This window comes from Psittacula echo (assembly GCF_963264785.1).
Source record: "Psittacula echo genome assembly, chromosome: 6".
NCBI classification, from domain to species: Eukaryota; Metazoa; Chordata; class Aves; order Psittaciformes; family Psittacidae; genus Psittacula; species Psittacula echo.
The window spans coordinates 67,763,155-67,786,899 of NC_137743.1; the positions used below are offsets into that span (position 1 = coordinate 67,763,155).

General features: G+C 41.1%; 1 protein-coding gene across 1 annotated transcript in view; it reads right to left on the reverse strand.

Moving 5' to 3' along the window:
• The window catches only part of CHN1 (chimerin 1), a gene marked incomplete at its 3' end in the record, with an annotated part of 106,026 nt that overhangs the window by 33,869 nt on the left and 48,412 nt on the right, over positions 1-23,745 (reverse strand). The window contains exon 6 of the mRNA XM_080620443.1: positions 20,884-21,172. Within this exon, the coding sequence (XP_080476569.1) occupies positions 20,884-21,172 (289 nt within the window). The remainder of the gene's footprint in view (positions 1-20,883; positions 21,173-23,745) is intronic.

The window sequence follows — 23,745 nt, forward strand, 5'->3', positions numbered from 1 at the left end:
GGACCGGCTCGCTTTGTGCCCGGGCCAGGACTCCCTGGATGGCATGGTGGGGTGGTTGAAGGAGGCACAGCCTCCTGGACCGCTGTGTGTGTCTGTCGGTCTGGCGCTCAAACACCGGGCAACACCATGACGGGCACCCAACCTGCGGGGACGGGTGGCGCGGCCGTGCCCGGGCACTGCTTCACGGCGCGGCTAATGGGGCGACGCGAGGCGAAGCGGGATCCCCGCCGACCGGGGCGCAGGACTGCCGGGGGGGGGGCAGTGCGTGCGGCAGCGACAGACAGCGGCAGAGGGGGTGCGCAGAGCTCGGCCTCTCCCTCCATCAGGGGAGGCCTCCGTGCCCTCCTCCCGCCCCGCTGCCCGTTACCGGGAGGGTGGGAGCGCGGCTTCTCGCGGACCGACGCGGCGCGGCACCGCCCCCCCGGCGGCCGCGCAGCCAATGGAGCCCCGGAGAGGCGGGAGCGCGGCTCCGCCCTTCCCCGCTCCCCGGCCCGCCCCGGCAGCAGCGAGAGCCGAGTACCGGCGCAAATGGCATCGCTGCGCCCCTGCGGAACGCGGCGGTCAGGGCATTCCCGGATATGTGGTGACAGCAGCCGCGGGGGACGCGGCAGGAGGCTGCTGTCCCCGACCTCCGCCGGTCTGATAGAGGTTGGGCACTTGGAGGTAGGGCTGGCAGCAGTTGAGTGTGGATGTTCACCACTCATACCTTAAAATGGTATTTTTCAGTGATTTCTGTATAAAGAGAGGCTTGTCAAACTCACATCATGTAACAGGCTCTTCTAGTAAGGATGTGGACACAAGTGCCACCATGCAAAGTTCATTGCACCACCCCTTCCACCAAAATGCCTTGCCTCCCGATTGCTGTGGTGCGGCTCCGCATGAATTAACAAACATCAGCCGGAGGTGAATGACACATATTCTCACACTGGATGTAACTGACGATGAAATGTACACAGGACAACCTGGTCCTCACCAGCCCTCATGCAAACCAAAGGAAACAATGTTTCACACAGCCATTAAAGCCTTGAACTCCTCACAGAGCCGAAGTACAACAAAGGCCCAGAGGACCAGGGCAGCCCGTGCCATGCCCACCCAGAGCTGCTCAACGGTGCAGTCCAGCTCGGGGGCTCTTCACCCCCATTCTGACAGCTGTGAGGGGACACAACGATGGCCACTTGCCTCCCACCCGTTTTCTCCGAGTGCTTTCCAAGCATTTGTGAACGGTCTTTGTCAGAGAGAGCAAAAATGGACCTTTGATCTTACTGTGGCTGTAATTTACACCGTGGGGCTGTCTGCCATCTTGAGGTTTAGGGGGTGAGAAGGTCCTTCCTTGTGCACAGCCTGCCCTACCCAAGTGAAGCCTGCCTTCTGCTGCTACACACTGCAGCACCACAACCGCTCTCCCTTCTGCAGCAAAGGTATTTTTATCTCTCATGAGTCAGTAACAACCAAAGACAAGCACAGTTTGTCACAGGATTCTGGGTGGAATTGGTATGTGTTTTGCAGCTGGATCACAGCATTACTGTTTAGCTCAATCCTGCCAATGCAGCTGACAGTAATGCTCATAGTGAGCCCCTCCTCTGTTCCCTTGCATGGCCACCAGTACCTTCTCTACACGCTTTAAAAATCTGCTAGGTTTCAGCACAGGGTCAGGTTGCCGAGATTTAGGATCAACATATGTGCTTCACCACCACTAATCTGCAATGCAAGTTAATAGCTAATAATTGAAACACTGGATGTAGATTAATACAGGATGAAGCTGTTGGGCATTAGTGGCTCATACAGGGGCCTTAGGAGCACCTGGCTCAGTTCCCAGTTTCAGTACCAACAGGAGGCTGGTTGATCCATCCTATTGAGAAACACTTTTCCAGTGGCTACCTTAACCTGTCTGTCTTGCTTTTAAACACTCATTTCTATAGTAGGTGAATAAATGCTCCTCTGGCATTTTTTTTTGCATATCCTTTTAAGTGTAACACTCCATGGCAAGAGGAGATCAAAAATGAGGTGAGGAGCAAGAGATGAGAAAACCTGACCACCTTATTTATGTGAGGTGTAAGAATAGCAGGGACTCAGGGGAGGGGGAAACAGACAGGCTTTTGAGCTCATTATCTCCTTTCTAGCTAAAGCCACTTCATACTTTCACTCCCAAGAACTACATCAGGTAAAAGTCCTCATGGAACAAGGTGGACCTAAACCTATCACAGAGGAGTCATCCTCTTGAAATAGCTTTGAAGTGACAACAGGCTCAGGAAGCAAATTGTGGAGTTCTGGAAGTGTTACATGCTTCCTTGGAAACCCAAATTCCTCTTATCTTTTAAAAGGGAAAAATTAATCACCAAAACTTCATATTAGTAAATAAACTCTTTGACAATCTAATTTATTAGAAATAAGTAACCCAGAGACTTTCAAGAGTACATTTACTATCAGAATCAACCATTATTGTTTTGTGTAATTCCACTTAAGAAGCAAGATAAAGCATTCTGAATTTTCATTTCAACTGTTGGTAAAGAATGTATTTGTTTTTTGACATACTTATTCCTTAATTGTCAGCTTCCTTCTTCCTAATTCTGACAAAATGATTTATTTTCAATGGCACTTTAGAGTCATATTAGTGGAAACCGATCTCTGGATCCTGGAAAATTAAATCTTTAGAATGCCAATAAAAAGGTAAGCAAAACTACCCAACAGGGAAAGGTCCTATCTCATAGCTGTAATTTTGGAATGCTTTATAATCTGGAAAGTAGTTATAAGATTATGAATTTTAAATCTAATGTTACTTTGTGTTACAGTAATCTAACTCAGACTGCTTATTGGTTTTACATAAATCAGCTTCCTACATTCTATGCAAAATGTTTTCTGCTGTTTACAAATATAGGAATACTGGGCTCACCTACGCTTACAGCCCTTCACACGTGCTATATGCACTATAGTGGTGCACACCAGAAATCTAGACTGAAAGTTAAAGCCATCAAGCTAGCAACTGAAAAATTATGAAAAACACATTTTTATCTATTTCCTACATATATTTTCCCAACATAAAGTAGTGTTGTAATGAAAAGTCATACAACTGATGTCAGGCAGTTGACACAGTTCTATAAAGCATATCCTCATTCTTCTGCCATTGCCTAACTCTGGGAGTTTGGCACTGCAAGCTAGTGCTCTTCTTAACACAGCCCACTCACTTTTTGAAAACCAAAATGAAGAATGAAATCTATGTTGTACACATCTTCTGACCACAGTTTGGGTCATTGGGCAGGTCCACATCTTTAGTTTAACCAGTACTTGAGATAATAAGGTAAGAGAGAGAAAGCCACAGTACCTAGGTAGCCCTAGTCATTGCACAGATGAGTCACCATCCCTGAGAGCAAACAAATGAAGTCATGGTCCTGGAGGTTCACCTCAATCCTGCAGGAATCTGTTCTCTCCAGATGCGCTCTCCAGCTCCAGGTGCTCTATGCTATTATCTCTCTACTCCCAGCCTGCAAGCATGCAGGTCCTGCTCCTTTTCTTACATCTTTGCCTGGCTCTAGATTCAATGCCTGCTCTTCACTAATGGCTCCTGCACTACTACCACCTGCTAGCAAGGTCTTCTCTCCATAGCCCTTTCATTTTCCAACAGTTACCTTTGTAACTTGCTCTGTCTGAAGTCTACCTTAACAGGGACAATTATTACATACTGTCTGCTACATACTCAGTGAAAAAGAGGTAGAAATCTGGGGAGAAAAGACTCATCCCTTCTACTTTCCTAAATCTTGATATTACTTATTAACTGTTTGTGACAGACATTTGCAATCATTGCATGTGCAGGGAGCAATAAGCTGTGCAGACTCCAGGGGGAAGGAAACTGCAGGACTGTCTTTTTTAAATTTAATTTGAGATTGTGATTTCACGGGATCAAGGTGAACTGAAAATGGAATGACTGGAAGTAACAGCCGAGCAACCTCTCAGCAGATCACGCAACCAGAGCAGCCTCTCGGTCCTGTATGTTTTAGTGACTTAAGCACTAAAGAACCAAACCCAGCCACATGACAATGTTTAAACCAAGACATCTGTTTAGTGGCTCTACATTGTACATATGGACTAAAGGGGAAAAAAAATAAATAAAGAAAGAAAATTAAAAAAGACTGTAACCTGCTATTTCAAATACTCTCATTTGTTCCAAAACCTCAACCATAAGGGTGGTTCAGCCTAGGTCCTACTGCGACTCCACTTTCCTTACTTGCCTCTGGGGTCATCCTTCAGGGTGCAGAAGAAACAGCTGTTTTCTTCAGCACTATTTGCTCTCAGAGTTAGCTGCATAATGTATGCATATTCTCTGATACTAATCCCACAATCAGCAAGTCTTATGAATACTCCACAGAACTGATTTTAAAGTCATCCACAGTTTGCAGTAGATTTCAATTAGTCACCCTCTGAAAGACACATTATGTAAGTTTAATCCAGTCACACAATTCAGTCTACATCAGACAAATTATCTTTCTAAAAAGGCAAATCAACGCATTCCCATTCGTTGAGTAATAAACTAAAACCAATCCAGAAAAAAACCCACAAAAATTCAAGTTGGGTTAAGCTCACAAGTCCTAAAATGCCCAGATTAGACTTGATCAGACCTCCTGAAGCTCACATGCATTTCCAGTACAATGGAGCGTTTAGTTTCATGACTACCTGGCTTCTCTCTCAAACACAGTATCATGTTTTCTTCAGCCTCAGGAACATATACGCAGTACACAGCAGGCTTTTCATTCTTATATGGTATTTTCATGTTATTATGACTAAATATGCCTTTATTGTTTCAGACTTTATATGTAATAAGATTCCTTCCCTCTAAGGAATGTATTGTAATAATAATATTAACCAGCAGTTATATTGCATGCATTTTTTTTAGATATTAAAGACGATGCCTTACTGTACATATATCTCAAGAAACAAGGTATTTGGTTTGCTATGCAGTTAGCCACTGGATAATTTGTGGTGTTCTGTTTCACTGTATAGCTAACGTCGCCAAATGCATATGCTCAGAAAATCCTTCCTTGCCTGAACACTTTATGAGCATATTTTATGGGCTTAGTACAACATTTTCAAAAGCTAATCAGTCAGATTGTGAAACTGAGCCCAATTTCCTCAACGCTGTTCTTGGTGGAAGTTTGTTCCATGCTAAATATAATTTTCCCAGTCATATCTTTCACAGAATTGTTCCAAGGGGGGAAGAGGAACCCAAAATTTTGCTTTTTATTGAAAAGTGGTGATAAGCTGTTTTTCATTTAATTTTCTTCACTTGTAGACGTGCTAATGCTAGGCATAGCCTCTGCCCACAGACACATGGCGTGAGCAGAGGATAGGAATGCTTTTAAAAGAAAAGTTCAACCTCAATGCTGGCGTCTCAGAAGCTGGATGGGAAGGACCATCACACAGTCTTGGCCACCAGAGCAAGACAACTTATGCTGTCATCCCAGCACAGCCACATTTACCTGGCACCTGGACAGCATCAGTCTCCCACAATGCTCAAGGTATACTGGATACTCAGGCAACACACAACCCTGCTTTGAGTCCACAGCTACCCACACAGTTGGGGTTTAAGACATGGCTGAATGATGAAAAATTACTGCTGAGAACATTCTGGGTTTTGCAACAAAATTTTCCACATGGACTGACTTCTAATTAAATCTGACCTTCCTCTCTCCCCATGCCACCCCAGTGAAATACTTACTGCAACACCTAACAAAATGGCTGGTTTTTATTTCTGATAAAAGTGTGTGTGATTTCCACATCAGGTAATGAACATTTTTATATCTAGAATTGAAAAAGAAGTTCTTAAAAAATCTTTTAATTAAAACCTTAACTAAACAAATTCAGCCAAAGTGTGCGTTTGGTTTAAAATATGATTGTTAAATTAAAAACAATAAACAAACTAAACCAAAGTTTAAATTATGGAAAAAATATTGCTCAATAATGCTGTTAGAAATTACTGCATAAAAAGTAAATTCATTTGGTACTGTATTGTGCAATACAGTTAGAGTATATTAGTATTATTTGGGAAGATTTTATGGTCGCACTGATGTGCTTACCAGAAACACCCTGAAGTACCCATGTCTTTCTAACAAGGGTGCATACTGATAAAAAGGCAGAGAGCGAGATCTTGGGAGAAGCCAAGAGAAGATGTTTCTGTGTAGCTTTAGTCCTATAACCTACTGGTCACTGCAGCTGATTCAGATCTAGGTCAGCTGGCTTATTTTTTCCTAGTGGCATGCTCCCGGCAGTTACCAATATGGATCTTTGGAAATGACAATTTGAAACTGCACTGGCAAAAAGCATCCACTGTGGCTATTCCCCGCTTTCAGCAGCTAACAAGATAAAAACAATTGTTTGCTGTTCTGGATAGTGGCACAAAAGCAAGGCCCTTTTCAGTGACAAACATAACACACTTCTTCCCTTAGGGAGGGGGCTGTTCTGGTACATAACCATGGGTCTATCCGTGGCAAAAATAAAACAGAAATTCCACAGTACCTCCAGTAACTTGGTTCTGATTTTGGTCTGGTTCTGGAGGACTTTGCTAACATTGAGCAACTTAGCTTTTAGCAAGGTCAGCAACTGGCCTGCTGTGTCCACTGAAGAAGGGGGGTAATTCTAGGGATTCCCTTCACACTTCATGGGTACAAATACCACCCACATACAGGAGTCTATATGGCACATAAAAATGTGCACAGGCAGGGACATGTATATTATAATCCATAATGGTGCTAAGCTGGGTTTTATAAGCAATAGCTATGACTTCATATATGCTGTATTAATAATAATACACTTCCTCACAGGGAGACAGTGAAGTCCTGCCCCCCTCCCAGGGCTCCTGCCCTGTCCTGGTTTGGTGCTGTGCTAGCTGAAGCAACAGGGCTCTTCCCTACGGACACCAATGCAGGACGTCCCCACAGCCTTGGCTGCCCCCATTAAAATAACCAACTGCTCCAGCCCTTCCCTTAAAGACCAAGACTACCGGCCTGCTTGCAAGGGGCAAGATATGACTGCTTGACAAAAGCAGAGCTGCTACCAAGCTGTGTGACACTGAGGCAGGATATGCCAACCAAACACCATGATAAAGGATACCCAGAAAGACAAGAAACAAGCTCTTTTCACTCCTAACTCTGTGGCAAGGAAGGCAGCTCCTCATGACCATGAGGCTTATGTATCAGCCTCAGCAATTTCCTCCTTGCTTTCAGCAGTTGATTACACAACCCCGTTCTTTTCTCAGGTGAATAAGCTACCTTAAAAGGAGATCAACCCCAGCCCAACATGGTAAGTACAGAAGGGGACCAAGAGCTAGTAGGGCACAGAAGATAGCCACCTCTCCCCCACAGGAGGCTGGCAGCATCACTGTTCCTGCAAGACAGTTCATGAGCAAGGAGAGAAGCATTACAAAACACCTGAATTTGTCTCCAGTAAATCCAGACAAAGCCTGTCCTTTACTGCTTTGGTTTCAGTCCTTTCCATCGACCCCTCTGTCCTTCATAGCTTTGGTTTTGGTCCATCCTATCTTTCTCTCCTCCTGCCAGGAGCCTGGCTTATGGAGGGGATAAGCTAAACTGTGAGTTAAAGCAGCCACCTGTGCCAGGTGGGAGGACTTCTCACATTACATTTTGGCTAGAGAGGTTTGTCTTGCAGCTATGAGACCTATGGGAAGAGGAGCTGATGGTGCAAGTTGCTCTGCCTGAGGGAGCAACTATCACACTGGCCAGGAACACGCAAAGGCTGCTCCTCTGCATCTTCTCCATCTTGCTCCCATTTAGTCAGCATTTTCTATTTCAGCTAACAGCATCACATTTTCTCCCCTTCCCTTTGTCTGTGTCATGTCTCCTTGCTGGCCTGCAGGGAGCCGTGTCACTGTCACCAAGGCACAACTGATATTGATTGCAGAGAGGGGTCACTCCAGCAAAAGCCTCTTGACTAGTGACACATGAAGGCAGCCTGTATTCCACAAAGACCTTAAAAGTTATTTATAAATGCCACAAGGCAATGTGCTCTATAGGAGTGATAACAGTCAAAATGCAATGCAAATTAGCAGCTGCGTGAATTCTCTTTTGGCAAATGCTCTTTGTTAGTAATACACTACATTTAAGCATCATGAGAGAAAACAGGCTGTTAGACTAATCTGAAACCACTAGGGACATGTAATAGTTTCTTTCTTATCTGACCCACATGGTTATAAGGATTTCCTCAAATAAAAGGAAAAATAAAAATTAAAAAATGAAGAAAAAAGGAAAAGAGAGAAGGCACATCAAGAAGTACTGTACCCCGTGATGAGGAACCTTGCCTGTCTCCTAGCAAGGAAATGTTGACGGTGGCCAGACTTTATGAAATAAAGAATTTACAACACTTCCTTTATGATATCCATTTAAGAATAATATTAATAAAAGTAGTTTTTACAATAAAACTCTCTATCTTTTTGTAACTGAAAATGTTTACACTTAGGGATAATGACAATCATGTAATCCACGAGGCCTTTCTATTATTCTATTTATCATGTTTTTTCCCTACTTATTCCTCACGGAATAGAAGATTTGGCTACTGGTATAACACAGGCAAGTAGTATGGAAATTTCTTTTTATGTCTCATTAATATTTTCTTACCTGATGTATAATACTTATTTCACATTAATCTTGTCTGGCAGCCTAATATTAGCCTTTTTTGTTCTACACAGTAATTCAATTTAGAGTAATTCAATGTATGTTATAATTGAAAACTGCAGCTCATTAATTTCTAAACACTCTGTATTTCAGACTACACCTGCTCCTTTGGCACATCCTCTATTCTGAATCCATCCACTCCTTCCTGAGTAAGCTATGTTGCTATGATACATCTGCTGTCACAGTTTCTTTCTTAAACATACTTTTAGTTCATAATCATACTTACTTAGCATAAATAAGACTAAGAGTGCAAAGTCTCCTAATCCTTCCTTAATTACCATTTGATTCAACCCCATGAATCAAGGTGAAAAACATCTTTAACCTGAAGGAATACTAAAGATGAGACATGGACATGCAGCATTCTTGCAAAGTTTATAATGGTGAAACCTGCTTATAGACCACCTCACTGCAGAAAAGTTATGGAATGGGGCAACCCCCAGTGCCCACCAGCACTCCTTGCAGACCCTGGTTACTGGTTTTCTAGGTACGTGTGTGTCCATGGGCATAGCTGCATCACTGCTGTGGATCAGGGCCTACTTTCATTTTATACAATGCAATTAGGCAGACTTGGAAAATGAGGTAGGCTGATCATCCTTCAAATGAGTCTCTCATGTGGGCTCCTGCTATCAGGACTGATTTGAAACCTGCAATGAATGAGACCAGAGTGGAATTGGCAGTGGAATGATACTCTGCTCCCAAAGTCAAATTACCAGTTATTATCAAATTATCAGTTTATTGCCACCTATAAAATCCAATCCATGATCACATTCTCAGAAAAGGCTCGTTTTAAATTTTGTTGACCAGTGTTCCAATTTTCTCATTTCTCCTTTTCCACACATGGTTCATCTTTCCTATTTTTATACCCTCCACACTTCCTAATTAACATTTTAAAATGCTTGTGTCATCAAAATTTTCATATAAGAGCAGGACGCATCCCATTTCCCTGGAGGAAGCTATAATTGTTAAAGGTTCTTACTTGAGATGGCACTCAAGAAACCATCATCTCAAATGGTCAAGCCCAGCATCTTTCAAACAGATTTAAATAATGTCTTGATTTGAAAACTGAGTAATTGTGAATAATTCAAAATTGGGCTGGCAAAGCAACTCCCCATCATAAACTTGGTCTACACAGATTATTTACCTTCGGAGCAGAAGCAGGCATTGGCATGTAGAGAGGTTATACAGCTTCTGCTACACAGGAGGGACTTTGGGATTTGTTTTTCATCTTTTGCTTGGTTTGGTTTTGGCATTTGGCTGTTGCGGTTTGGGCTTTGTTATTTGCTTTTTTTTCACCAACAGTTTCTTGCAACATAATGTTTAGTTGATGTCTGTTTTCAGTTGAAATACACTAGTCCTAGGTTCCAATCAGTAACTCAAAGATCTGACATTTGGGATGTCAGAAGCGTATGATCTGTGGACAACAGCTCTTATTTTGAGTATAGGGCACATCAAAGCTGAAAGACTAAGTTTGGGGTATAGTTCTAATTCTTAAATTCATTGGCAATGAATAACATTATTGACAATGAACAAAATGTTGATCTGCACTAATGCTACAAGGCAACATTTTATTTGTACTGCCACCATCAAATAGCACTTTAAGTGACACTGCTCATAAGATTTCTAACACTGAGGTTGTTAGAATTTTCAACAATAAAAATAGCCCAAGAGAATCAACCCATAAAAAAGTTATCCAGTAAGCTCCCAGTATTATCGATTTGCTGAGCAGTGAATCTGCTTTGCAAACTTCAGTGTGACCAAGGTGATTGGCAGCTTCCAGGCACGAGGCTGCAGCGCTGTGACAAATGCTAGCAGGGATTTGGAGGCTAGAGTGAATGAGAAGCTGTCACTTAAGAGACTGAGTACTTCAAATTCTGTAAAAGATAACAACACACGATGATTTTTGCAATTTTTGTACATTTGTATTAAACACATCATTACTCTAATCATCAGCCAATTCACAGAAATGCCGGAATGCAAATGTAATTCACTATCACATTAACTTTGGCAAATGCCGCGAGACTTTTCCAGCAATGTAAAAGCATCAGAAATCTTCAGCCAATAAACTACTTGATACATGATATAAACCATAGAGCTTTTAAAATGTTTCATCATTAAATGCAAAATGGAAATTGGGAATACAGGATTTCATATTTCCACAGTATTCCTCCACTCTGCTATCAGGAAGGGGAAAAGCTGCCTGCCTCTAAGTGCTACTAATCTACTTAACAAATTGGAAATCATTAAAAAACAATTGCTAAATCACATACACATATGACTAAGGTTTAATAGAGGACTTTATACTTTCTGATACTAGCTCTAATGTTCGTTAGGCAAACTATTTCAAACTGCCTTATCTCTAACCAAATGCAATAATCCCCACTAAAAAACAATATTGCCTAAGTGCATTATAATATGAAATTCACTATTAGAAACACATCATCCTGTAGTTATCTCAGAAGTTGTATGGATGTGAGGAATATGAATACTAAGATAACAAGGATTAGAACAACCACTGTTCATCATCAGAGAATCAAGATTTTTCACCATGATGATTCTTTCCTTGCTTGAATATTAGGACTGTAGGAACAGCGAATGCCAGAAGCAACACTGTTTCTAACTGCTAATGCCATGCAGAAAAAAAAGGTTAAATATGGAAAAGTTTAATGTTCTAAAAGTTAATGATCAAAAGAAGACTTTTCAAAACTGTCAAGAGTTGCTGTCTTCGCTGATGACGAGTGTGACAGGTTTGAAGGAATAAGAGCAAGTGGTTTATTGAGCTTAGTAACAAACCTGCTCTCCTTACTTCGTTCAAATGCAGAAAAGAAAAACATTCAGCTAGGGACTAAGCATGAGAAGTTATATCTGAAAATATCTTATTTTCTTGTGAAAGATTAAAACGAAAGAAACAAGGGCTAGAACAGATCAGCTTCTGCGGCATCAACCACACGATAAACAGTTGTTCTTTTTTTTCTTTCAGTTTAATATTTAATTTAGGCATCCCTACTTCTGTTTCTGCTACCACTTCTAAAACAAGCATTTAACTTTTCATGGGTCTTAAGGGTTCAGTAACCTCTTATGAATGGGCAATTATTAGTGGAGCACATGTGCCTCCCTGTCAGGGGATTCTCTAACCGAATGGGGGGCAGCACACCAGACCGCCACAGCTTCGTGTCCTTTCCTTCTCTGTACAGAAGCCAAATGACACGTATTTGTACTTGTGAGCATGTAAACAGTGACCAATGTAAAATGTCTTTCCCCTTCTCATCTAAACAAAACCCACCATGTGGCCCCACTGCAAATGGTAAGGCGAAAAAGGAGCTTTTTTGAATAATGCTAGAGGAAGGAGGAGAAAATCCCTGGTAACCAGACTCTCAGCACAGATTTATACAGGCTACACAAAGTACAGAGGGTATAAAACACAAGATATGCTGGATACTACTTCACAGCCAAAGGTGCTACAAACCCCACTTCCTGCAGCCCTGGCTTTTCCTTGGGCCTCTCCTGTTCGACTAGTGACCAGACCTGACCCTGCCTGGTTTATGAGATTAGACACAATCGTAGCCCAAGGTGATTATCACCAGCTATACAGTGTCACGTTATAAAGTCTAAGGGAGGTAAGAAACTTGTAAATAACAAAATTATCCTTTTATAGGGCTCTTAATTCAACAGTCCAGTCTGTTTCCTGTAGAAGTGATTAGTAATAGAAAATAATTAGGAGATGCCAGATGGGAGGAGGAGTTAAAAAAAAAGGCCCAAACCTCACGCAGCTAAAGAAAGAGAACAACAAACGAGGGAGCTGCCAGTTAGCAACCCACTGCAGTCCTTCGTCGTCCAGGATGCTCGTTGCATAAGCAACAAATGACAACCACACGCCTGCTTTAGAGACTGCTCTGAAAGACCCACCTTCTCCTTTTTGTGGCCATTGCATGGGTTATTCAGTTGTGAGAAGGCATAAAAAGTCAAGGGAAACCACAGGGTTTGTTTTTTAATTTAAAGATTAGAATTTCCTTACATATGGCTATGAGGCTTCCCACCTGTACATCCAGGCACCCTTTTTGGAATACCTAAGTAAGGAAGGTAGGCCCATAGGGAAGGTAAGCAGCAGGCTCCTACAGCGTGTTAGGGCTGAAGCCATGACAGCTCCCCATTGCTCATCAGGAGTTGAACTGGACTTATGTTTTCTGAGTCCTATCTAACTAAGGTTTACTAAGATGGGAAAACTCTTTCTCCCCCCTGAAGAGTGTCCAAAGAAAGCTATCTTCTTTGGCATTTCAAGAGCTAAAGGAGATTCCTTCCTCCCTCTCTGATCCTTCTTGAGCTACTCTGTCCTAGTTAAAAAGGAAGAAAACTTCTGCCAGTACACCTAAGCGAAGTCAAGGCTATACAGTACTATTTGTAGGGCATTAAAAATGTCACCAGATCAAACCACCAAGCATTAGAAACCCCAAAAAGAGCTACTGGTCAGGGCTTCACACTGACTTACCACACAACATGGAGAAACACAGGAAAAGAATAATAGCTTGTTCATTGTTAATAGTTTCATTTTATCAGTAACAACACAACCAGTACTCTTCAGATTTAGTTGCACAGCAACTACACTGCTTTACAGCCTTTTTAGCAGTTATGTTAGTTAGACTACTCATTTTACAAAAGCTTGATCAGGCACTGAGGGCATACTCTACCCACACTTCCGCTGAGTGTGGGGAGGGTACGCTGATTTCATATGGCAGCTGCCTGTCTCAGAGTAATTAGACACTGGACTTTCTGAAGACTGTATCTTTGTGTACACATCTCACATGCCAGATCATAAGAGCCACATGTATGTGAAAAAAGCAGAAAGTAATGTGAAAAGTCATCCCAGTGAGGAAACAAACTATTTGTACCCATGCCTTTGCAGGTCAAAGGAGGTGATCCTGCCCCTCTGCTCTCGTGAGACCTTACTTGGAGTATTGTGTGCAGTTCTGGTGTCCTCAAGATAAAAAGGACATGGAAATGTTGGAACAAGTCCAGAGGAGGGCCACGAGGATGATCAGGGGACTGGAGCACCTCCCGTATGAAGACAGGCTGAGAAAGTTGGGGTTGTTCAGCCTGGAGAAGAGAAGGCTGCGTGGAGACCTCAGAGCAGCCTTCCAGTATCTGAAGGGGGCCTACAAGGATGCTGGGGAGGGACTCTTCATCAGGGACTGTAGTGATAGGACAAGGGATAACGGGTTTAAACTTAAACAGGGGAAGTTTAGATTGGATATAAGGAAGAAATTCTTTACTGTAAGGGTGGTGAGGCACTGGAATGGGTTGTCCAGGGAGGTTGTGAATGCTCCATCCCAGGCGGTGCTCAAGGCTGGGTCGGACAGAGCCTTGGGTGACATGGTTTAGTGTGAGGTGTCCCTGGCCATGGCAGAGGGGTTGGAACTAGGTGATCTTAAGGTCCTTTCCAACCCAAACCATTCTATGATTCTGCAACTAAAGGCTGAAGCAGGATGCTGATTCTTAACTGTACTTACCTGCAAAATGGAGGAAACCCCTCTGCTTTCTGCAGAGCACATGATGGGAGGCATGGTATGCATTTGAAATGCAACCTGACCTAAGATACTCCTCACTGTCAGAAGGTTGTGGAGCCTTATTTGTTTTGAATTTTATAACACTAGACCAGCAATCAGGTTACCAACATAAGCACATGACTTTCACTTCACATTAATCCCACACACCACATATTGTGTAAGCATTACATTAATGTGCTTTGAAGGCACAAGCATGCACAGAGGCAGACAGGCAAGGTCCTGTGAGGCTAACTGGAATCAGCTGGGATGCCATTTGTAACCCATGGGAACTAATAGAGCACAGCTGAGGACTGACCAGAGCTGGCAAGGAAAAAGGAAAGAATTTGCCCTGGAAAAACCAGAAGAGCTAGGGAACCATGTTTAGCACTGGAGCTGAGATACAGGTCCAGTTAGACACCCTTAAGAAACAAGTCCGGCTTTCTAATTTATCCTTTATAAGCATGAGATACTGGTAAGAGAGAAACTAGATATTCTGTGACCTGGGGATTAAATTAGCAAAGTTTATGCTTCATTTGCAAGCTCTCAAACTTAAAGCAAGATCTTTCATGTATCAATTTTACTGGCACATTGAATATAAATAAGGGTTTAGGTTACTCTTGGTGATCATGAGTTTGAAAAAGCACCCTGCAGTTGAGAAAAGAATTTTCTTTGTGCTGATGTCTGCACACTGGACAGCATGTGTAATTAGTTCTCCTTTCTTGGGTCTTAATAAATAGTTAAAAACAGCTATGCTCATAAAGAGGCATCATAACCATTTGCAGCCTTAGTTTGAACTGTATATGCCATATATAATGACATATGGCACTAGATCCATACCACCATAAATGCTAATGCACAGAAGGGGAAGATGAGGAAGACTGAGGCTGGGTCAATCACTGTGGAGTACGATGTTGCCAATGTGCTGGAGTAGCTACCTAAAAAGTAGGCTTGTCTTACATCCTGCTAAAAACTTTCTTGGTATTGACAAAATTGTCTGTGGTTTGAAGTCTCTGCTGAAAGATGGGCTAAACCCAGAAGAAATAAATAGAAGTTTTTGCCTTCCAGAGTTATGTTTTATTTATAAATTACATTAAACTTACAGAGTGATTGTCATGGACACCCGCGCAGGGACTGGAAAGGAACATTTGTGAGAAAAGGGTTGACAATCTCCTCAAGTTAACCCATGAGATTTTTCAGTGCTCCATCCTGCCTCTTTAAACTTACTTTAAGGTAAACATTTATTAGTTGTACTTTTAAGAACATTATTGCTTTGTCACTACCCTTGTAGTAGATAAGGCTTTATACATTACACACCCATCTTTTCTCATAAAATTAAGTTAATTCAAGTAAATGGAAATATTTTTTAAAAAATCCATCACCAAGATTGCTTCAAAGCACACTTTCCTCACTGATTATTAAGACTACTTTTTAGTTCCTGTCAGTTCCAGCACTGGCATTACTGGGCACCAAGCAGTGTTGTTCAAAGCTGTCTTCCTCCATCACAGATCTTGCTAAGGTGACTTATGCCCCACTGACAGCCAAATGTAACTTCCTCAGCTACATTTTCTGATGTCCTTTCACTAAAAATAAAATAAACCTTAGCAAAGGAAGGTATTAAGCAGATCTTACTAACAGATTTGACTGAGAGCAGAAGTAGAAAAGTAGTACCATCATTAATGAAAGTATCAGTGCCAGTTCAAGGTTGGAAAGTGAGACTGGTCCCTCTGCAAACACCCATAGGTATGACCCTTTATTTTGTATGTGGAGGCTGTTATGAATCCATTAGAAATGTACACAGAGATTGCAATCAACTTTTTGATCTGGATTATCTTTGGAGACAGGCTTAAAAACATGCTTCCTACTAAAATGACACAGGTTTACATTTCCAGATCTCCTTGCACAGGATTGCAGGCAGTCAGCCTCCATCACTGTGGAGGAAAAAATGGTATCGCCACTAAGGTCACTAAAAATAGAACGGAAGAGTGCTTTTATAGGGTGACTGCTGCCACAAACCTTCTCTCAATTCTTTCCATCTGTAGGAACTGAACTGATTGTCTGGAAGAAGTCTTTAACTGATTTGCAGCCCCTGAAGTTAGTTGAATTGCCAAAGTAAGCATGAATAAATGTGATTCAGTTGCTATCCTAACATTAACCTCAGCATTTCATTCTGAAACATGCGATAACACATAACTATTCATTTCATTTTCACCTAACAAATACTAAATCTCAAATAAATTGCTCATACAACTTCTTACATTAGTATCTCAAAAGCATGTCAAAACAAAAATACCATGTTTTGCAGGGCTTTCAAGGACTTTGATATCTGTATCTAGGGATTTATTAACTTCTGAGAGCTACCAGTTTTATAAGGTATTTAACTGAATCAAGTCATCTGCTCCAAGGCCATAATTACCTTTGAGAGTGGAGAATGTTCACAGATCCATCAGTATTCAAGGCATGGGAGGAATAGTAAATCTTGTGATACCGGGTATTATTTCCATTTCCACACTAGGCCATACAGAGTGAATCCACATGGGAAGCGCCTCTTTCAAATGAATCTTAGCCCTCTCTTAAAACACAGACAACAACAGCTGCACAATTGTGTTCTGAACAATCTGCAGACTGTTTGGGGAACCAGCATTACCTTTTTAAACATGGCAGCTAAAATATCTGTTCAAAGGATTCAAGCATGACAAGCACTATCCTGTTTTCAGTCTCTGCTCCTCCAGTTATCTCTATTTATCAATTCTTTCACAGGTTATGAAAATCATAAATCATTAACCAGGAATTTTAATTTTTAATATATACTTGTAAATGGTAAGCAGTTATATTCCTTCCTATAATCAGTGAAGCACATGCTGTGCAGTGGATTATATTCTCATGCTTTTGTTAATAAAAACCTCATCTTAAATCACACCACAACATGGTCTCTTTCAGGACTCAAGGGTATTGTGATTTGTGTCCTACAACCCTTATCTAATGATTGCATAATTTTTGTCTTTTCATCTTTTAGCGTCTTTAAATCCTTCTCCTTTGCTAAGGCTCATTTTGAATGTATTGCATATGACAAGTCACCCAACACATGCTGAATTCTTCTACTATAAATTAATCACTGAAAAGAGCGGGGAACAAATAAAGCATTATTAGTGCATGCTGGGAGGCCTCTAACACAAATCTGTGGCATTCCCTGCTACTGCCCCACACCAATTCAAGGCTAGGTGAAGTGCTCATTAATATTTCATCCTGAGATTTGAGGTGTGTTCTCTGGCTGCCCAATTTCCTCCACTTAATTTTACGGCAGAAAGCAAACCCACATTCCCACCGGCTCCTCCCCAGTCAGAGCCTACGTGTCTCTCCTCTCCATCTTACGAAGGGTTTATCTTTCATTCGCCACCTACACAAGACTGGGCAACAGTCACAGGCACAAAGTTTAGATTTGGATCTGAACAGCCTCAGAGTCTGCAAATCTGGGAATATATTTTGGCTCAGGATGATCAACATTCAAGACCCAGACTTCTTCCTCCCTTTACAGAGGAGGAAATATGCAGTGTAGAGAGAAGCTGTGTGGCTACAGTATAAAACTGATAAATCTGCTTTAACTGCCAAATACTGTATCCTGCAGAAATATTCACCTGCACCATGGGGCTAACGGGCTAATGTTGTAGTACACAGATTTCACTGCTTGGATCATAAGACAATCTTTTTTTCTCATTGGATTTTGGAAAATTTTCTTTGCATTCTTTCTTAGAATTGTCAATATTGATTCAGTGATATTGTCTTTATATTGGACAACAAGAATCACTCTGCCATCCCTCCCACCAAAGAGGAAGAAAAGCGACTTGACCTATTTATAAATATCCTATAAGAAGACTTCCTTATATTATGGTTAAATGATTTGTAATATGTTAAATACTACATTATTATTAAGTTATCAAGTAAATATCAATAAGAAACAAGAGCCTGTGCAAATAGGGTAAAATTACCTTCTGAGCAATTTAGTAAATGATATGTATATTTTTTTTATTTCATTATTATAATTTTTACCAAAGAAATCTTATAAACTACAAGAGATTGAGAATTACATTAAGTGGAGATGTAATGTCTCCTGTGTATCCTCATTGCTAGCAAAATTAGCCACCAGATGTGATTCAGTCCCCTGCCTGCACAGTCCTCCAGCCAGTCAGCTATGTTCACCTCACTGAACTTGAAACAGCTCTCTCAGGCTGTCAAGGTAACAGCGTTAGTGGCTGTGCAAGTAGTTCAGTCTCCCAGACAGTGATGGGAGACACTCTGGAAAGCCTTCCAAGGTCTCCTCTTCCCACCACTCACTCCTACATTGCACATAGCCACCACCTGCTCTGAGACATTTGGTGAGACCACCACCATATCTCTCCCCTTTCCCTTGTGTCCATCCTGTGACTTACAGAGGAGGGAAAGAAGATTTGGCAAGCCTTAGGTGGATACTGGGGCTTGTTCCAAATGCTGTGGTTGATACTGTGATCGGGTGTTGGTCATGGGGTTGAATGCCTTATTTTCCTTCGAGATTTGCTAGGTGAAGCAGCACTTGGGACTTTCTGTGTCATCTTCCAGCAAAGACTCTGAGAGGTGTAAAGGCAGCAAAGATGTCATGTCTGTGCCTCTTCACAGTAAAAAGGATGACACTGTGCCTCCCCCATGAAGCCATGGATAGTAATCCCAACTGGATAATGACTTGAAAATTAAACTGAAATCTTCACATTTAACTATACTGTGGTGTCTGTGTGCCTCATTGTGTTCACACCAACATAGTACCAAGAAAAGAAAAAGAAAAGGCTCAAAAGTGGGCTTCAGGCCAGTAAACACCATTGCTGTTGAACTACATTACAAATGAAGCCACTTTAGTTGCTTATAACTACCAGACAAACAGGGTAGGATGTTGTAATTACATGATTAACGTCTCTACAGCTTTTTCATCTAAAATGTAACTCTGTAAGAAATATTAATTCTTGACCTATTTAATGAAAAATGTTTCAAAATGATATGTATACCTTGCTTATGAGTCTGACATAACACCATGTTATCTATGGAAAACTAGCATTCTTCAATAATAATAATCATTGAAATCCCTTTACTATGAAAACATTTACACCAGTCTAAAAAATGCTGTGACAGAGCAGAGTTCTGTTGTCACTTGAAAGTTGCTAAATGCAGAAAGAGTTAATTTTACCAAAGAAACCCAAAGTGGTGACTTCCAGAACTCCTACAGAAGATTTTTGCCCAGGCTTCGCATTATAATGAACTCTCTATGATAACATACAAAAAAAATCCTTTTGAAATGGCATGCTGCAAGTCAGTGGCTGTCAGGAGCTGTAACTGACAACTCACCCCTCTACTACTGGTACCTAACAGGTAAGAAATCGGATATTTAACGTAGTCAGCTCGCTTCAATATCCCCACCAGTATTTCGTTTCTCAAAATGATCTGATAACAGTGAAGACCCATACTTTAAGCTCAGATGGGTGCTTCATCTCTCAGCAAATTCAGTGCAGGATGACAGACTCTGGAGAAGGATTTGAAACACCAAATCTATGAGCTTTCTCTCTCCGTGGACTCTGCATGGAGCTTAGTTTTACTGTAATAGTCATATTTGTTGGCAATTGTCAGTGAGACCTTTCCCCTCCTCAAGAAAAACTGAAATCAGATTGGAAAGACAAACAGATGATCCCAACTAAGGTTAGCATTTCTTCTAAGCAGCAGAAGTATATTAGGTACTCCTAAAGTCATTCTGAAGTTTGTGAAATAGGGGAGCGTATCAGATGATTACACATGCATTAACACCTACACATATGTAAAAATACACTTTAAAAAGACTTCAAATGTCAACTTTTCAATAAATAAAGTATTTAGTTTAACATGATGGAACTCACATTATGTTTTCTTTTTAAGTTTAGTCTCTGTCACAAAAATGAAGTTTCAAGCAGCTGCTGTCTGCCTGACACATTCCCAACCTCCTTAATATTTCTGTGTTCACCCATTCTAAGATTTCTTTGTTGTTTGTTTTTCTTTTATAACCCAGGATGCAGTTAGTTCTCAGCTGATACTGCAACTTTCTGAAGAGAGCAATCCTTCTTCATAAGTCTTACTGAGGCCAAAAATAGCTCTGTCAGCTTCTGACAGGCTGAACTTAGCCAAGTGAAATGTTTTAACATTTTATCAACTTAATGAACAGGCTTATTTATAATGTGGACAACTTTACTGTCATTGTATGCAGACTGCTGAAGAGATTATGGAATGCATTTGTCTGGGGAATGATGAATATATAAAGAAACGTAATCTTTGACCAAGGGGGCAGTTTTCTTATACACTGTAAACAATTTTAAGATGAAATATTTTTATCCCGTTTGAAATAAAGAACTGGCTTAACGGTAACATCTATAACTGAAAATACCTGAAGAAAGGAACTTCACAATAATAACTAACTAACCTCCAAAACACTTAAATTTGCAAGATGCAAAAATTACCATAAAAAAACCTCTATAACCAGTTTAAATATTACTATTAATGCAATACTGGAAATAAATATGTAGACTAAATATCTACAGATACCTTTAGCATTTTATAGTAGATGGGGAAGGGTTAAAAGTACAAAATAAAGTCTAACAGAAAAAAAGTGTGGGTTAACAATTGCTTACCCTCTTTTCTGCTACCTCATCGTCTCCTGTAGACTCTTTGCCATCATGTTCATCTCTCAGGCTTGGCATATGTTTTTTGTGTGCTGGCTCTCTGTTTAAAGTTGTATATCCTACGTGTTCATAAATAGGATTTATTGTCATCTTGGCAATGTATTCAGCTGCTTTCGTTTCAATATAAAGAGTAATCAATCCATCTGTCACCAGGTCATGGATGGACTCAAAACGTTTCTCCCCAACAAAGTGCTTTCCATCGTAGTAGAGTCTGAAGTTTCTGGTTTGACTTCCAAATCTGCCTCAATGAAATGGGAAAGTTGTTTTTTTAAAGAACAGTAAGCAGAATAAAGAAGAGCAAGCAAGCCTTTGCAAACAATAAAAAACACTTTATCACTTCAAGCTGTGACTATGCTCTGTGTCTGCTTCAGACGAGAGTGAAAAACTCAACTACTACTTAGCACAGATAGGAAGGAGAGATCAACAACTGCAGATAGATAGCCAAAACAGCGACTGTCCCAGAAGGAGCTGTTTGTTCTCTTATTCTTTTAGCCCCTCCATTATCCCATGGAAAAAACTGAAAATTACTTCACACTCTTTATGGCTTTTTTTAGCACTTTACTACTGCATCACCGTAGTCAATTTGCTTGGCTTTGATATGAAGAGTTCTCATAATAGAGTCCTCTATTACAGTTGATCAATATGGAGTTTTGATGCCGTCTCGGACCTCTGCACCCCTGCTTACTTGCAGGAAGAGGCCATTCAGGGGTCAGCTGAGCTGCAGTGCCAACAATTACACTGAAGCAGAACCGCTGCCAGAACTGGAGCAGCACAGGACAAAATGGCACAAGGGCAAGCATTCTTTATTCCTGGCCAAAGGCCAAGGACTAACTCTTCAAGCTTTGTACAAAAGTCCTTCTGTGTTATGCTTGTTAAGTCCTGAGCCTCAAGTAAATCTTTGTAACATACAGGATATATAACGTGAAAGCTATCTGACACTAACCACTCTGTAGTCAGGGTGGAATAGGATTTCAATATGGGCTCTTAGCAACCAAAAGAACACCAATTTTACCTGAATATTAGCATATTTTCAAAAAACTGTACTTAGAATGTGCAACAATTTTCTGCCTAAAAGCAATCTAAATGTGTGAAAGTACACCAGTGTTTGCACTTGGCAACAGCCAACGCGTTTCCTGCGGGAAGATGGAGGCAAGAAGCTGTTTTCACAGCTCATTCCAGTGTTATTCCTCAGTCAGACAGCAGCAAGGGTGGCTGCTTACAGTATTGTCCCCCTTGGGAGGTCAGATCTCCCAAATAAATATTAAAAACTAAATTTGAAACCATGGATTGCTTTAATTTTACAATCAAATGCTTCATAGGAGATGTTAAGGAGCAAAGTAAATACCGGTGCTTTTGCTGAAGTGGCTCCTTTCCAGTGAGGCCTTGCCAAACAAGGGGAATCATTATTTTAGACCTTGCCTCAGGTGAAATATTGCACTCTTCTTGTAAATATCGGCAAACCCACTTTTTCTGCAATGTGTGTTTTTTTTCTTGTGCTCTGAATCAAAATGCCAGACCTTCCCATCCCCCTATCAATAATCTGACAGTGACTGTAACTTCAGAAGCTGCTATTTTTACATAACGCTGAATGTCAGGGGGCTCTCAGGAATCTGCGTCTTGTTCAGTAATAAAAGAGGACATGATGGGTAGGAACTACCTAGGCATTTTACTAGAAATGAAATGGTACTTCTGTCCATATTTTTATGCCATGTAAACTATAAGTTCACTGAATCAAACTGAAAAGCAAGAAATTACAATACAACATAAAGAAATACATTTTTACCGAATACTTATTTCATCCCAAGATGCAGTTCTCAGTGAACACAAGTCATTCAGAAAGTAAAAAGATAATGCCCTAAGTTACAGCAGATGGGGCAGGAACATATTTTGGCTTATTCTTGACAGCATTGTTCTATTCAGCGTAGTACGTGGCAAACAAGCTTTGACCATGAGATGTGCTCCTTGCATATCCTCCGCTGTCACAGAAGTCAACGTGAGCAAAGAGTGCTCAGCACTTTGCAGTGCCAAAGTGATCAACCTTCACTGTCTTCTGCTCAAGTCAGTGGGAACGAAGCACATGGAGCACACACAAGCCCTGTGACGTTAAAATTTGCAGGAGAACCAAATAAGTTTGGAGGTGAAGAACAATGGGCCTTAAATGACAATACGCAACAGAATAATTTTTATTAAGAGACGTAGCAGGGGAACTGCTGCTTTAATCAGTAACAGATGCTCTGACAGTACTTATAGCAGAGTTTTAAACAAGCTGAAGGTGACGTATTGCTCTTAGCTTTCTAGAAGAGAAAGTATTACACTAATCTTATCAAGGGAAGATAAGGCACAGAAAAGCTTCTCAGGGCCAGTACACATGGTGTCTTGATTTTAGTAACATCCTTCAGAGTCTAAAACAAAGTTCTGAAAAACAAGATGGCCAAATGTAAAGAACAAGTTTTTAAAGTACTAAACGCCTTCCCATCAGGGTCAGTAGGTGCACGGTTCTACCCAGCTATGCTTTCCTGAGCAGCCCCTACGCTGCACGTTTGTTCAGACTGCTGTAGATAAAGCAAGTATTTGAGAGATACTACAGGGAACAGGATTTCCAGAAGTACATAATCTTTATCCGATTGCTCCTGACCCACATTTCATCATGAGTATCTCATAGACAACGTTCCACAGGTTTAATTCTTCAACAGCATCCCACCATCTCTCTCATAAACCTCAGACAGATTGAAACATTCTCCTGTACGTATCTGGGGAACTGCACATCGATTTCTTTTGGCATTCAAAGGGTCATTCAACTTTCTTAGTTTA